Genomic DNA, 16,765 nt, shown 5'->3' with positions numbered 1-16,765 from the left:
ACTAAGTAAGATCATGAGATATAGCAATATATGTTTAAACCAACTTATATTTTGGTTGTACACCACTTGTATGTGCCGGATACCATTGTGTCAAATTTTTTCTGAAATTAACTTTAAAAGTACTAAGTAAGATCATTTATTTTTGCATAATATAATGCCAATATGGTTTCTTTTGATTTTATTTCATTTATAAGCAAATCAGATTTACCCAAAAACTCCACTCCATAAGCGTTCATTTGCTAAATTAAAAAGTGACAATGGGCTAGTCTGTCCCTTTCTCAGGAGATGAAGCTGATATGCTGGATTTAATTCAAAATGAATTGAATTCCCGTAAAAAATTGAAATATAGAATGGAAATACCTGAAAATCCCCCAATTCCAAATCTCAAGGAAAGATATAGCAAATTAAAATTTACAGATCCTACAGAAGCTGCTATATTTATTGCAAAAGATTCATATAATTCTTTTTATCCATTAAATTTTGAGCAAGGAAAAAAGTTTCGTTGTCCTAACTGCCAATTTTGCATGGAGCTTGTAAAGACTCATGAAAATGGTCAACTTTTCTTCATTCCAGTAATTAAACACGAGCATAGAACAAAGCAATGCAAGCCGAGTAACAATATACCAAAAATTCTTAAGTTGCAAGCAGGAAAAAAAGTCTATGAATTAGCAAATTCTGATAATGTTCCTCAATGCAAAGAAATTTTTGCAAAAGAATTGAATATTCCCAATGCAACTTATACGATGTTCCATAATATAGTAAATAAACTTAAAGGAACCACAAAAGGGGATAGAATTCAATCTTACAATTATTTCTCAACAATTTTTTCAATCATAAACAAAATCGAACAAGGATTCTGCGAAATGATTTTAGTTAAAGAAGTTAACAATGAAATTGAATTGCATACATTTAAGAAAGGTGATGAATTACCTGAAAATTCAAAAGACTTTCAAATTTATTCATTTATTGTAATTCCTCCAATAACTCATTTTTACATGCAAACACAAGCTTTTTGCGGAATAATTCAAATTGATGGAACGTTTTTATTTTGTATTAAAAAAGGAAACTTACTCATTATTGGTACACCTGCACCAAATAATAGACTTATCCCTATTGCATTTGCATGGTCTGTTAGTGAAAATACGATAACAATTAAGGATATGCTCACTAAATTGAAATCTTTTATTCCACCAAGCAGATTCAAGAATATTTATTCCGATCAAGGTCCGGCAATTATAGCTGCTGTTAGAGAATCAGGCTTTTCTTGCGATCATAAATTTTGCTTACGTCATTTTGCAACAAAAAGGGAATACATCAATGTCTATTCCGAAATTGTTGAAGTCGCTTACGCAGACCATCCTCAAAAACGAATTGACTTGATTAAAAAGTTAGAAACTCGTTTACAAGAGGAATATCCAAACCGCAAAAATAATCAGGATCTCTTTAAGTACTTAGATAGTATTAACCCATTTGAAGGATTCGCTGACTACACCGCTGGCATACTCACAACATCTCTTATTGAATCCCTTAATGCCGAAATTAAAGATAAATGGGATACATATGAACCCGCCGAACTAATTCTCCGTCTCATTGAACATGAATTCAATCTTGTTAAAAATGTTTTAACAGGTGATTTTAAATCAGATAATATTATCAAAAATCTAAATGAAACTTTGAAACATTCAGATATGTTTAGCTCGGTATTATATGATCCAATTCAAGAATTATATTATGCAACTTTTGGTCGCTATACATATTGCGTAAAAATTATGTCAGATTCACAATATTCATGCACATGTAAGCACATCGAATTATACGGATTACCTTGTATTCATGTAATCGCCGTATTGAATCACTTTTCGAACAAAAATCTTCTTAAAAATTTGAATGATGCAGTTCATGCTCGCTTCAAATGTTCAGAGTTTATGACTCCTGTGGAAGATTTAATGAAATTTTATGTTGACCAAGCATCTTTAAAAATTCCCGGAATAAATTTCAACCTGGGAGAGATTGAAAAATTAAGGGGAAAAAGGACTAGGATTAAAGCATTTTACGAAAAGTGATGCTGTGTTGTTAGTTATTTATTTACTTTTTTTAATATTTTTTAAAAAAATAAAAGAAAATTCAAATAATTTTGTATCTCCCATGATATATCGACCCACGAGTACTAATGTGGCTATAATTAGAGATTGCAACTCTATTATGATCATAGTCCGGTGATATACAATAAGATTCAAATTTTGAAAGAATTAAGTCTCATCACACTTTTCAATGCTCGATTTTTAAAAACTGTTTAAAAATGGAGCTTATATTGAAATAGTGTAGAGACTAAAAATTAACACAGACTATTTCAGAGGATTGAGTGGCAACTCAATCCTCTGAAAAGTCTGAGGTAATTTGCAAAATTAAGGGTATAGTAAACTCAAAATTCTAGAGTTTTGAGAGTGCCAATAAACTCTATAGGCCTATATATATATATATTTTAAAGGAGAGGTTACGCCATAATATTTGATATTATAAATTATTAATTCAAAATAAAAGTAGAAAATGAAACTAATTTTATTCTAACATATATAAATATATCAATAATCTAAAATGATTATAGTCTGAACTATATTTTACCAGATTATCAAATATAAGAGAAATGAAATAAGGCATAAAAATATCATAGCATAATTATTGGATAAATGCATTAATAAATTATTTATATCATAATGAGAAAAAATCATAATAAGAAAATGAGCATAATAATAATTTAATTAAAAACAAAAACATTAAATAAAATGTAATTTTCGTTAATCAAAGTCATCAATGTCTTCGTCTTCTGATTCCCATTCGGACTTGAAAACTTGATAATCTCCTCCTGGTACACTCTGAATGGATTTTTTGTATTTGTTCTGTTTTTTAGAACCTTTTGTAACAGTTTTTTGTTTCAATATCATTTTGGAGTAACAATTCTCTTCAAATGATTTGACACAATCTTCTGGAAGTGGGGGAAGATGTAATGCTTTTTGTATATCTCCGAGAAAATGCTCTGGATCATTCCATTCTAAGATTGCAACGTTAACTCTAATGTTAATGTTCTTCCAGGCTCTTGATTTGTCCAAATAGCATGCAATTTTGGAGTTAAACGCTTCATTCATGCAGGTAGATCCAATGGAAGAAACTTTGGAAACTATGGGTGTCCATTTGTGAACCCAGTCATAGAGCATGAATTGAAGTTGGATCGAATTGACACCTTTTTGCCATTCAAAGCATTTGTAATTGTGCGGTTCGCAAAAAGAATGATTGCCTACGTAATGGTAGACACAATTCTCCCACATTTTCGTACGTTTGTCAATATTTTCTTCGGCAAAACATGACCAAAGCCACATACTTAGGCTTGCATTCAGACCCCAGAAAGGTCTCTCTATTTTTTCAATCTTCTGAGTCTTGTCGTTGAAAACTTCAACTGTCTTATGAGAAGCTGAGAACTTTGTAAAATCTTTTGAGATATTTTTTGATACATGACCTGGATCGAATCTTTCAAGATGAGAGACGCCAAATTCTTTAAAGACAGAGACACTTTTGTTATCTCGGTCTTTAATAATCTCTTTAACATCTTTCAAGATATTGTATTTCTTTAATTGCTTCAAGATGATTCGAGTTCCAGCACTTTCCATATTGTTGGAAGCTCCGGAATACTGAGCATGCTGTCTGTTTCCACCAATATGGTTGATGTTCACGCATGCAAGAACTCTTTTTGTGACAGCATCGAGCGCAGTTACTGTACAACTTGGCGAGTTTCGCCTGTGCGTCCATCTTGCATCAATGGATAAGTAACCACTGAAGGACTTTCTCGACAGCATTAGGGAAATACTTTTAAGTCTTCTAATCTTATCGTCACAAAATCTCTGTTGTCTCATGACACCACTCTTCACAGGGGGCTTAGTTCCACAAAGAGAAAGAAAGCGAGCACCTTTTGTATATGGCATTCCGGTCATTATGCAAGCACCAAGCATCTGTCGCGCTGAGAGTCGACGACGTTCGTGGAGTAAAATGTTATGCATTGCCTTTGTTTTCCGTTTTGGGTGAACAATATGGCCCATACAACAACAAAAAAATGAAATCCCGCCAAAAGTGAAAATTGAATAAAAAGTAATAATTAATAAATATATACTATATCATTAGATGAATATTTTGGAATAACATTTTAAAATCGAGGTTTTTCAATGGATAACGGTTCAATCAAAAATTAAAAAATGGAACATTTCTGTCGTTTCAAAATTCCAAAATAACGTTTCTATTCCTCTCAAAAGTAAAAATAAACTTTATTGGGGAAAAAATATTTTTATTTTCCAAAAAAAATGAAACCTTAAATGCAAATCTAATTTTGATGCTTTTGTTTGTGATTTTTTGGATTTCGAAAAAAATTTGAAAATTCAGACAAGTTACCATTAACACTAATCGTTTCAGCGAGTCGGTCCCATCAGAGAAATTTTCATAAATCGGCGATATAATTTATTATTTCAGCAAAATATTCTCAGATCCAACTAGAATAAGGTCAAATTATACAAATTTAGCAAAGGCTAGTTATCCTACCTATTCAATTAACTTTAATTTTAAATAATTCAAGACAATTCTCAAAATTACCTTAATAATCGCGTTCTCTTCGCAAAATGACGATTCATCATTCACTGCCAGCATAACTGAGGGCTTGTGCTCACAGAATAATACAGATAATTTACTTATTAATGCAAAATTTTGTACCAAAAGGTAATCATAGAAGATACAAAAAAAGTTTCTTTATTTTGATTGCTGATTTTATTTCTTCTAAAATTTACCAAATCTAAAAAATCCAAAATTGAATGCTTTTGAATTTCATGTTTATGTAACATATACTATTTATTATATAAGGAATAAAAATTTTACAGTTTTAATCAAAAATAAAGGTGTACTAAATGCATACAAAACAAGGTATTTTTTACTCATCCAAAATATGTTAACAGTGCTATTTATATAATCAATATCCGAATTTCGAAATCATTTTGATGAAATCTTTATTTTAAAATTGAGTTGACTGTTAAAATCACCCGAGAAGAGGGATTATCTCAATGAAAAGTGCATAAAATAGCAAACGCACAAGATGGCACTATGCAGCTTTATATTGTTATACAGGATGAACATATAAAATGTTTGGAAAACACTTACTTCGTTCTACAAATGTGTATCTCTTTATATCAAACATTCTTCTCAAATTATTGAGAGACTTCTCTCAAAAAAAGGAAAATTTGATAACTAAAAAAAATTATGGCATAACCTCTCGTTTTGCATAGATATATATTTACATGGTCACAGAGCTTATTTTCATTGTCAAAACTTAAAAATTTTTAGTGGACTATACCCTTAATACAATCCCGGTGAAAAAAATAAAAACAGCTTCTAAAAGTATAGTTATCTTAAAATACGAACTTTAACACAAGTTTTTTGATCCAATAGAAAATTGAATTCTTTGAATAAATAAAATATTTTATGTATTAACATATTAAATTTCCTAATTATTTTTTCTTCTTGGGAAAATTTTTGAATTCGAATAGAAAATTCAATAAATTGAAATTGGGTTGAAAGAATTCTCCATATTAACTTGTCATATATTTCAGATCATATAAATTAAGTTAATTAAATTTTTTAAAAACCTTAATAGGATAAAAAAAAGAATTTACACTCTCTCACTTTGAAAATGTAGAAAATGCCAATCTATTGGTATACATTTTAGTTTTGTTAAGTTTACAAAACGATTACTCTAGATTTTAAAGATTTATCAAGAATTTAGAGAATATCCTTCTCAAAACAACTTCAATAGCGAAGGATTAGTATTGAATCGGATTTGTAACATAATTATAGTACATTACAATACAATTTCTCCGACTTTTAAATATTTTTGAAATATTTACAAAATATGCTCTTTCTATCATCGATACTTTAATACAGAGCAAATTTAGTAAATGTCATCAAGTTATTTTTTCATAAATCGTTTTCGAACTTTTGAAATCTTTATTTTAAACCAGTTTTCTACATTTAATATGTGAATTATATCAAAAGTAGATGGGCGATACTTGTAAATCTATTTAAACTATTAGTTTGCTATTATTGAAGAACTTTATAATTTTTTTTTCTTATGTATGGAATTAAAGATAATTTTGCCGATTCCAACTGGTTTTTCTATATGAGTTAAATATGCCAAGTGAAATTGGACTTGCCAATATTGTAAATTGAAGTATGGACTATATATCGATTTTCATTGATTGATGAATAACTCGGAGTAATGTAATTGTTGATAATGAAAAATAGTTTTCAATTGCTGGTAAGGGCCAATGTATGTTCAATAGCTCCGAAAGCAAAAAATGCACGTTTAGAAAAAGACGATAACGATTAAATTACAAAATCGATAACGACGATGATTAAATTACAAAATCAATAATGACCCTTAAAATTTTGAATTTGCCATACAAAGTTAGGCCAAATTTCGAAATTTATACAGATTATTATGATATAATTATAATAAATGACTCGGGGCATTTCAAAATTTCGTAAGAATTGAAAGAAGGTTTTTACATCGGGAGGAATTGTGTTTCAGGACATGTAGTGCAAACTTGATTTCATATTTTTGATTTTCAAGCATCTGCATTTTCTCAATTTTTGAGAGGGAGTGTAAATATTTTTTTAATGATTTACCTATATGAAAATCAAGTTTATTTATTAATATTAATTCTGGGCATATATTGAAAAATTAAATTCTTTGAAAAAGTTAAAATATTGAATATGTAATATAAAGTTTGGCCAAATTTCAAAATTTATACACTTTATTAGGATTGGATTATTATAATAATAACATTTCGTAAGAATTGAAAGAAGATTCTTTCATTAGGAGGAATTGTGTTTCGGAACATGCAATGTATACATTCTAAGTGCCATTCAATCTTATATCGTTTTTTTTTTTGAAAAAAAAAGAATTATGATATATTTCCTTTTTCAAACAATTAGATCATTCATTACTTATGAAGAATTCACATATGATTGCATATATGGAGAACCTGCATACGAATATATCTCATTTTATGAGATTCCAGCAGGGAATTCTTATTGCATGAAAGGTTCATACTTTGTAGCTTCAAACGTATCGATACAGGGAGATTATATATTTTTAAATCAATCTGAATTCAACAATATAAATCATGTTGATAATCCATTGTTTCTGATGAAAGTAAACCAATGATTATAAAAATTTCAGCTAAAAATGCTTCGGAACCATTTACAATCCAAAGAACGGACGACTGTACTCCTAGAGGTATTAATTTTAACGATATTAACTATTGTGTTTTTACAACTCATCGATATATAGCAAAATCTTTTATATCGCATTATATAAATATAACAGAAAGAGGTCTCGAATATAGTAAATCTATGGATGTATATGCATTTAATGGATATTTAATTAGTAGAGGACTTGATGATTATACAAACTCCTCTATTCTCAGATTTGGGTTTAGATCAGATCGATAAATGATCCTGAATTAATTACGTATAATGATTTTGGATATTTTAGTGTATATACGCTAGATCCTCACAATCAAACTTTGGAATGCTATTTTGAACTTGACAAATATTGGGTTTTGCCTTTTGAACCTGGTATCTATTCAAAAGATGAAGTAGAAGAGTTTACAAAATTAAATGATCCATTTTACAATGCTTCGAAGCCTGATCCATACATTCTGACAAACGAAACAGTTGACTGCGTAAAGAATGGAATATGGTATCCTGATTTCGCAAACTATGAAGTTGGGATGAGATATTCTCAATCAAAAATATTTACAATACCTCCAGGTGAATGTAAATGTATGCTTGGCAATTTTGTATTTGCAAGCAAAGAAAATTTTGTTGCTACAACAGAATTCTTAAGCACAAAACATTACAGTACACAAACATATAAAAATGAACCAAAAGTAATTATAAATAAGTATGAAAATCCATTTAGTATAACAACAGATACTACTGAAGAAAGAACAAATCAACTGATAAAATTGGAGTGCAAATCTAAAACAGAATCATGTAAGATACAAGCTGCAACTTTTTACCACCTGTTAAAAGAAGATTTATTCATACACCAATGAAATTAGAGTCAATCTTTACAACAAAAACAAATTTGTCTCTTGAAAAAGATGTTAAAATCAATGAAAATGAAATCCAGCTATTTTCAATCACTGCTCACAATAAGAACAAATTAAATGTTAATGTTACTACAGATAATGAAAAAATCAATAATTTTATTACAACAGCAAAAAATATCACTCAAAATGAAGCATCAGATCCAACAGTTTGCATTTACCCATACTATGATTTGCTAAAACTCAATGGAGAAGTAAATATCTCAACACTCAATATTAACTCTAAAGTTAAGATTGAAATATCAGCAGATAAAGAATCTAGTGAAGATGAAGAATCTGAAGAAGATTTCTTTGAGAAGGATTTGTTTTTGAGATTACCATCAAGTGGTGGAGGTCATACAATGGAAGAAGTTATCGAATTCAACAAAAAGAGGATGAGTTTGAAACAAACGGTGATACAATTATGCTGATTGTTTTCGTTGTTGGAATCATAGTAATATCAATTGCAGATATTATATATGTAGTGATTTCATACAAGAAAAATAAGAATAAACCTCAAAATAATATTGAAAAACATGAAGAAGAACCTAAAGAAGAAATAATTTCTGACGAAGAAAGAGACACAGAAAAGAGAAAAACAGAACCAAAAGATGAATCAATTTCTGATGAAGAAAAAGATTCAGATAAGAGAAAGGTTGAACCTAAAGATGATGATGAAAGCAAATCAAGTACAAAGTCATATAGTCAGAGCAAACCAGATGATATGTCTGATAATGATTCCAAAGACAATGAATCAAGCAAATCTGAGGAGAAGACTAAAAGAAGAAGGAGAAGGAAACAAAACAAAGATGAAGATTTGTCTGAATCACTTTCCTATTCGAAATCAACTAAAGGTTCATATTCAACGTCAAATAAGGAGAAACATTCAATATCAAGCGAATATTCTTATTCAGTACCGAATGAAGATTCACAATCTAATGAGGACTCATTTTCAATGTCAAATTTCAATGCTAAACAAGTACTAACATTGAAAAACATGCAGTGATTTCAGAATCTCTTTCAAAAAGAAGCAAACCTTCTTTAACATTATCAGTTGTATTAATTAATATAATAGAAATATTAAAAAATAAACAAATGATTTTAAATATTTTAAAGCAAAGACTATTTTGTATTCCTGTCGCGAACAAAGCATCGAAATTATATTCAACTCGTTTTTATCAATTTTTTAATAGATCAATTACTGCAAATCATTCCTTCACGAATTTATTAATCAGGTATAATAATAAAATGTCTAAAAACCTATAAATTTAATCCGAAATAATTCAAGATTGAGATGAATAAACAATTTGCTAATCAAATAAATATAATCATGATGTAATATGGTAATTTCCATTGATTTCCCAATAGCGCATCGTTCTGAAATTCATGAAAAATGATTTAATATTTATCAAAATATATTTTGCCACTAGCCTTTTCATTTATGAGAGGCACAAATAAAATCAATAATTATATGTTAGTGCCGAGAAATTAAAATAATGCAATTTATCATTCGAGTATCTTTGATCTTATCTACAAAATAATCATCAACACAACTGATACTTTAAGATTTTCTTTTAAAAATTTTAATTCTTCTATTATTTTAAATGAGATTTGTAAATTTGATAATAGCGAACTGATAAATTCTAAACAAGATGTTATTATCGATACAAGATGCAATATTAAATACCTGCAAACTTACTTCGGGACAATTCAATCCATATTTACCCTTGCAATATATAGCGATTAATTTGGAAATGCTATTAGAGCATGTATTACAGACCTCCGTTCAATAACTAATCTAATTAATGCAATATTAACTACGAACCTTCGTAATATTCATTACGATTATTCGAATGTTTTGAAAACGTAACCTTAATGTATTCTTTTTATTTGAAAAATATAATATATTATATAAATAAATGTGGAAACAAGTATTTTAGAGTCAAATTAATAAATTTTCTCTCAAAAAATCAAGAGAAAATTTATCGTAATTTTTCAATTAATTTCATAAAAAATATTTGAAGAAAAATATATGTACATATGAAGGAAATCATGATTTCATGAAATATTATCAGAAATTTTTGAGCACAAAAACGAAAGTCTGAAATCATTCTTACGATCATTTTTCAAATATCATAAATTTTTGATGGAACTCATTGAAAGTTCTCCATTGAAAAATCTGAATCAAAGCAAAATTTATATAATTTTAAGAGATTATGATTATAATTATATATAGAATAATATCTCCAAAATTTCCATTTTCTCACAAAAATCTCAACATCTCTGCAATTCATAAATTTCATGAGCGTAATTCGTAGAGCTGGCAGAAGCAATATTAACACCGCGTTAGCTGTTAGTTTCTTCGAACCATCACGTGAAACTGTTTTAAAGGCTGAAGCATCAAAGAGATACTTAGAAAACTTATGGACTCAAAGAGCAAGACAATTAGAAGAAAGAAAAGAAGACATTTCTACCTTAAATCGTGCCCTCGACAGTATCAATGCAACAGAAGAAGAAAAACAACAATTATTACAAGAATTTCATCAAGAAGGTTCACAATTTACAAGATTACAACGTCAAAGACTTCGCCCAGAGAATTTCAACTACATCAAACTTATCGGTCGCGGTGGTTTTGCAGATGTCTGGTTAGTTACAGACAAGAATGCCCAAATCTATGCTTTGAAGATCATCAGAAAGGCAGACGTTATTCTAAACGACCAAGTACAATCAGTTATCAATGAGCGCAACATTCTTTCAGTTGCTAACAATAATTGGATTGTTAACCTTCATTCATCTTTCCAAGACAACGATCATTTATATCTCCTTTTAGATTTCGTACAAGGTGGTGACTTAATGAATGCGTTAGTTAAGATCAACACATTCCCATACCCTGTTGCAAGATTTTTTGCCGGAGAAATCGTTTTAGCTCTTCACTACATCCACCAACTTGGCTATGTTCATTCAGATGTCAAGCCGGACAACATTCTGATCAATTCTGATGGCCACATCAAATTGACAGATTTTGGCATCGCATCTTCCTACAACAAAGTCGATAACGATTACAACAATCTCCTTATTAACTCACAGGACCTCTTAATCGACTCTTCATCGATTGTTTCTACCGCAAATAACAGACATCACAGACAAAGGAGTTCAATTGTCGGAACAATCGATTACGTTGCTCCAGAAGTCATATTAGGAGAAGCTCCTTCCGTTGAAAGCGATTGGTGGTCGTTCGGTGTCATTCTTTACGAATTTCTTTACGGATTTACACCTTTTGCAAGCGAGTCCAAGCAAGAAACCGCGTTAAGAATTGTTCACTGGAGGAAGTCACTGAGAATCCCAGCTTCACAGAGAGTTCCAACTGTCGCATTAGACTTGATCAGAAAATTACTTTGCGACAAAGAACAGAGAATCGGATTTGACGAAATCATCGCTCATCCTTTCTTCAAAGGCTTTGATTTCAACAACTACCAGGCGAATAAACCACCAATGAGGCCACAAGTCACAGATCCACTCGACACACAGCATTTCGATGAATTTACAGTTGTCCCAGAAGAATTGAGAGCAGCTTCCTGCCTCTCAAAGCTTGCTTCTTTCGCTTTCCTCGGATTTTCATTCAAGGCAAAGCCACAGTCAGCAGTTCTCGCAAAGGTATGCAACCATTGCTAATTTATATTTATATATTATTGTTTTGTTTATTAAATTCTTGTTTGTTTCTAATTTTTTTTATTTCAATCTTGAATAGCTAAATTATTGATATATATATATATATATATATATTATTGCTATGTTTATTAGACTCTGTTTGTACAAGTGTATTTTTCTTTCGGTAGATGCTCAAAATATCTTGAATATGTTGAAAATGCTGAAGATAATTTCACCAAGAAACATCATTGGCACTGATATGTATGCCATGTTTAAGTATAGAAAATCTAAAGTTTCTAATACATTAATACTTTCTGTCTAATGAAGAGTAGTTAGTCCATCTTCATCTTTATCTTATTTATCAAAAGGTAAAACAACTTTTAGAAGACCTGATATATTTATTTTGGAAGAGTTATTCAAAGAGAATGAAAAAATATAAATTAATCTCTTCTGTTTTTAAAATAAAATTACTTGAAACATGGAATATTACTAAAATCAAACCATTCTGTAATACAAATTAGCATTTTTATTCAAAATTTAGAGGCTGTCCAAAGAAATTTTTACGGTTATTTTGGCTTGTTATTTAAATCATAGAATATACTACTTGCATAGATATTGATTTAGTATAAGAACATGAAAAATCACCTTAGGATTTTGAGAAACAGATTGAACAGGAAAAAAAATAAATATTTATAAAAAATTTAGAGTTTGAGAAATTTCTCATGAAATATGATTATTTATGAGAAATTAAATAATAGATTTATTAGTATATTAAAAATGATATCTCAATATAATTACAACAAGTATTCAAAAAAATTCTTTTATGGAAATATGATCCCATCAAGGAATCAGATAAGGGGGAATCACCATTGGAAAAAAGTTATCATATATATAGGATTGGCTTTGTGAAAAACTATATAATCTGGTTTATTGGAATTTACATTAATTTTTGATGGTAGAGTAGACAGGTTCGAGCCAATACGATTCGATTTTTTTTGTTGAATTAAAAAAAAAGATATTAAATAATGTATAAGATAAACGCATAATGAAATTTTTTATGTAAAATAAAAAAATTAAGATGAAATAAATTAAGGATTTAATAGAAATAATGTTTTATATGAATATATGTCCTCAAATAGGTAAAGGAAAAAAATAGGTAAATTGGGTTAAAAAAAAGGAAAAGAAGTAGTATAGATATACAAAAATAGAAACAAGATATTTTTATTATTAACTTTAGTCAATCGGCATTTGTCAGTTCGGGAGACATTGCCTATGCATGTCTCCCGGAATGACAAAATTATTTGCAATCACAATACGTTTGCAAATATTTGACCGACAAGAGTGTGTTATGCACTCTTGTCGGTCATAATGTGTCATTCCGGGAGACATTGCCTATGCATGTCTCCCGGAATGACAAAATTATTTGCAATCACAATACGTTTGCAAATATTTGACCGACAAGAGTGTATTATGCACTCTTGTCGGTCATAATGTGTCATTCCGGGAGACATGCATAGGCAATGTCTCCCGGAATGACAAAATTATTTGCAATCACAATACGTTTGCAAATATTTGACCGACAAGAGTGTGTTATGCACTCTTGTCGGTCATAATGTGTCATTCCGGGAGACATTGCCTATGCATGTCTCCCGGAATGATAGCAAGTTCCGCATTCATAACTTGAATATTTGACCGACAAGAGTGTATTATGCACTCTTGTCGGTCATAATGTGTCATTCCGGGAGACATTGCCTATGCATGTCTCCCGGAATGACAAAATTATTTGCAATCACAATACGTTTGCAAATATTTGACCGACAAGAGTGTGTTATGCACTCTTGTCGGTCATAATGTGTCATTCCGGGAGACATTGCCTATGCATGTCTCCCGGAATGACAAAATTATTTGCAATCACAATACGTTTGCAAATATTTGACCGACAAGAGTGTGTTATGCACTCTTGTCGGTCATAATGTGTCATTCCGGGAGACATTGCCTATGCATGTCTCCCGGAATGACAAAATTATTTGCAATCACAATACGTTTGCAAATATTTGACCGACAAGAGTGTTATGCACTCTTGTCGGTCATAATGTGTCATTCCGGGAGACATTGCCTATGCATGTCTCCCGGAATGACAAAATTGCATCCATAACGTTGAATATTTGACCGACAAGAGTGTATTATGCACTCTTGTCGGTCATAATGTGTCATTCCGGGAGACATTGCCTATGCATGTCTCCCGGAATGACAAAATTATTTGCAATCACAATACGTTTGCAAATATTTGACCGACAAGAGTGTGTTATGCACTCTTGTCGGTCATAATGTGTCATTCCGGGAGACATTGCCTATGCATGTCTCCCGGAATGACAAAATTATTTGCAATCACAATACGTTTGCAAATATTTGACCGACAAGAGTGTGTTATGCACTCTTGTCGGTCATAATGTGTCATTCCGGGAGACATTGCCTATGCATGTCTCCCGGAATGACAAGTTCCGCATCATAACGTGCAAATTTGACCGACAAGAGTGTATTATGCACTCTTGTCGGTCATAATGTGTCATTCCGGGAGACATTGCCTATGCATGTCTCCCGGAATGACAAAATTATTTGCAATCACAATACGTTTGCAAATATTTGACCGACAAGAGTGTATTATGCACTCTTGTCGGTCATAATGTGTCATTCCGGGAGACATTGCCTATGCATGTCTCCCGGAATGACAAAATTATTTGCAATCACAATACGTTTGCAAATATTTGACCGACAAGAGTGTGTTATGCACTCTTGTCGGTCATAATGTGTCATTCCGGGAGACATTGCCTATGCATGTCTCCCGGAATGACAAGTTCCGCATTCATAACTTGAATGCAAATTTGACCGACAAGAGTGTATTATGCACTCTTGTCGGTCATAATGTGTCATTCCGGGAGACATTGCCTATGCATGTCTCCCGGAATGACAAAATTATTTGCAATCACAATACGTTTGCAAATATTTGACCGACAAGAGTGCATAACACACTCTTGTCGGTCATAATGTGTCATTCCGGGAGACATTGCCTATGCATGTCTCCCGGAATGACAAAATTATTTGCAATCACAATACGTTTGCAAATATTTGACCGACAAGAGTGTATTATGCACTCTTGTCGGTCATAATGTGTCATTCCGGGAGACATTGCCTATGCATGTCTCCCGGAATGACAAAATTATTTGCAATCACAATACGTTTGCAAATATTTGACCGACAAGAGTGTATTATGCACTCTTGTCGGTCATAATGTGTCATTCCGGGAGACATTGCCTATGCATGTCTCCCGGAATGACAAAATTATTTGCAATCACAATACGTTTGCAAATATTTGACCGACAAGAGTGTGTTATGCACTCTTGTCGGTCATAATGTGTCATTCCGGGAGACATTGCCTATGCATGTCTCCCGGAATGACAAAATTATTTGCAATCACAATACGTTTGCAAATATTTGACCGACAAGAGTGTATTATGCACTCTTGTCGGTCATAATGTGTCATTCCGGGAGACATTGCCTATGCATGTCTCCCGGAATGACAAAATTATTTGCAATCACAATACGTTTGCAAATATTTGACCGACAAGAGTGTATTATGCACTCTTGTCGGTCATAATGTGTCATTCCGGGAGACATTGCCTATGCATGTCTCCCGGAATGACAAAATTATTTGCAATCACAATACGTTTGCAAATATTTGACCGACAAGAGTGTATTATGCACTCTTGTCGGTCATAATGTGTCATTCCGGGAGACATTGCCTATGCATGTCTCCCGGAATGACAAAAATTTGCAATTCACATACGTGTGCAAAATTTGACCGACAAGAGTGTATTATTGCACTCTTGTCGGTCATAATGTGTCATTCCGGGAGACATTGCCTATGCATGTCTCCCGGAATGACAAGCATTATTTGCAATCACATACGTTTGCAATATTTGACCGACAAGAGTGTATTATGCACTCTTGTCGGTCATAATGTGTCATTCCGGGAGACATTGCCTATGCATGTCTCCCGGAATGACAAAATTATTTGCAATCACAATACGTTTGCAAATATTTGACCGACAAGAGTGTTATTATGCCCTCTTGTCGGTCATAATGTGTCATTCCGGGAGACATTGCCTATGCATGTCTCCCGGAATGACAAAATTATTTGCAATCACAATACGTTTGCAAATATTTGACCGACAAGAGTGTGTTATGCACTCTTGTCGGTCATAATGTGTCATTCCGGGAGACATTGCCTATGCATGTCTCCCGGAATGACAAAATTATTTGCAATCACAATACGTTTGCAAATATTTGACCGACAAGAGTGTTATGCACTCTTGTCGGTCATAATGTGTCATTCCGGGAGACATTGCCTATGCATGTCTCCCGGAATGACAAAATTATTTGCAATCACAATACGTTTGCAAATATTTGACCGACAAGAGTGTGTTATGCACTCTTGTCGGTCATAATGTGTCATTCCGGGAGACATTGCCTATGCATGTCTCTCCCGGAATGACAAAATTATTTGCAATCACAATACGTTTGCAAATATTTGACCGACAAGAGTGTATTATGCACTCTTGTCGGTCATAATGTGTCATTCCGGGAGACATTGCCTATGCATGTCTCCCGGAATGACAAAATTATTTGCAATCACAATACGTTTGCAAATATTTGACCGACAAGAGTGTATTATGCACTCTTGTCGGTCATAATGTGTCATTCCGGGAGACATTGCCTATGCATGTCTCCCGGAATGACAAAATTATTTGCAATCACAATACGTTTGCAAATATTTGACCGACAAGAGTGTATTATGCACTCTTGTCGGTCATAATGTGTCATTCCGGGAGACATTGCCTATGCATGTCTCCCGGAATGTTAGCAATCATTCAATA

At 31.9% G+C, this 16,765-nt stretch overlaps 4 protein-coding genes across 4 annotated transcripts, besides 4 other annotated features; 3 read left to right on the top strand and 1 right to left on the bottom strand.

Annotated features, from left to right (window-relative positions):
• Positions 1–242: 242 nt before the first annotated feature.
• Positions 243–280: a mobile genetic element.
• Positions 281–2,137: a mobile genetic element.
• Positions 351–2,063, top strand: TVAGG3_0767610 (mutator transposase zinc finger domain family; the record flags this gene model as incomplete). The annotated part of the gene is made up of 1 exon (XM_051245864.1): positions 351–2,063. The coding sequence occupies one exon, from the start codon at positions 351–353 to the stop codon at positions 2,061–2,063; it is 1,713 nt and encodes a 570-aa protein (XP_051092451.1).
• Positions 2,138–2,409: 272 nt separating the features above from the next.
• Positions 2,410–5,385: a mobile genetic element.
• TVAGG3_0767590 (uncharacterized protein) lies at positions 2,796–4,088 on the bottom strand (the record flags this gene model as incomplete). Its single annotated transcript, XM_001322371.2, has 1 exon — positions 2,796–4,088. One exon carries the CDS (start codon positions 4,086–4,088, stop codon positions 2,796–2,798), a length of 1,293 nt encoding a protein of 430 aa, XP_001322406.1.
• Positions 5,386–6,248: 863 nt separating the features above from the next.
• Positions 6,249–6,466: a mobile genetic element.
• A 2,141-nt stretch (positions 6,467–8,607) lies between these two features.
• On the top strand, positions 8,608–9,189 carry TVAGG3_0767560 (uncharacterized protein; the record flags this gene model as incomplete). Its single annotated transcript, XM_001322370.1, has 1 exon — positions 8,608–9,189. The coding sequence occupies one exon, from the start codon at positions 8,608–8,610 to the stop codon at positions 9,187–9,189; it is 582 nt and encodes a 193-aa protein (XP_001322405.1).
• Positions 9,190–10,466: 1,277 nt separating this feature from the next.
• TVAGG3_0767550 (STKc ROCK NDR like domain-containing protein) lies at positions 10,467–11,972 on the top strand (the record flags this gene model as incomplete). The annotated part of the gene is made up of 1 exon (XM_001322369.1): positions 10,485–11,855. The coding sequence occupies one exon, from the start codon at positions 10,485–10,487 to the stop codon at positions 11,853–11,855; it is 1,371 nt and encodes a 456-aa protein (XP_001322404.1).
• Positions 11,973–16,765: the final 4,793 nt, after the last annotated feature.

The sequence above is a fragment of the Trichomonas vaginalis genome, chromosome III, assembly GCF_026262505.1.
Source record: "Trichomonas vaginalis G3 chromosome III, whole genome shotgun sequence".
NCBI classification, from domain to species: Eukaryota; Parabasalia; order Trichomonadida; family Trichomonadidae; genus Trichomonas; species Trichomonas vaginalis.
The sequence above is the reverse complement of the archived record's forward strand: the minus strand, read 5'-3'. Positions and strand labels throughout refer to the sequence as shown.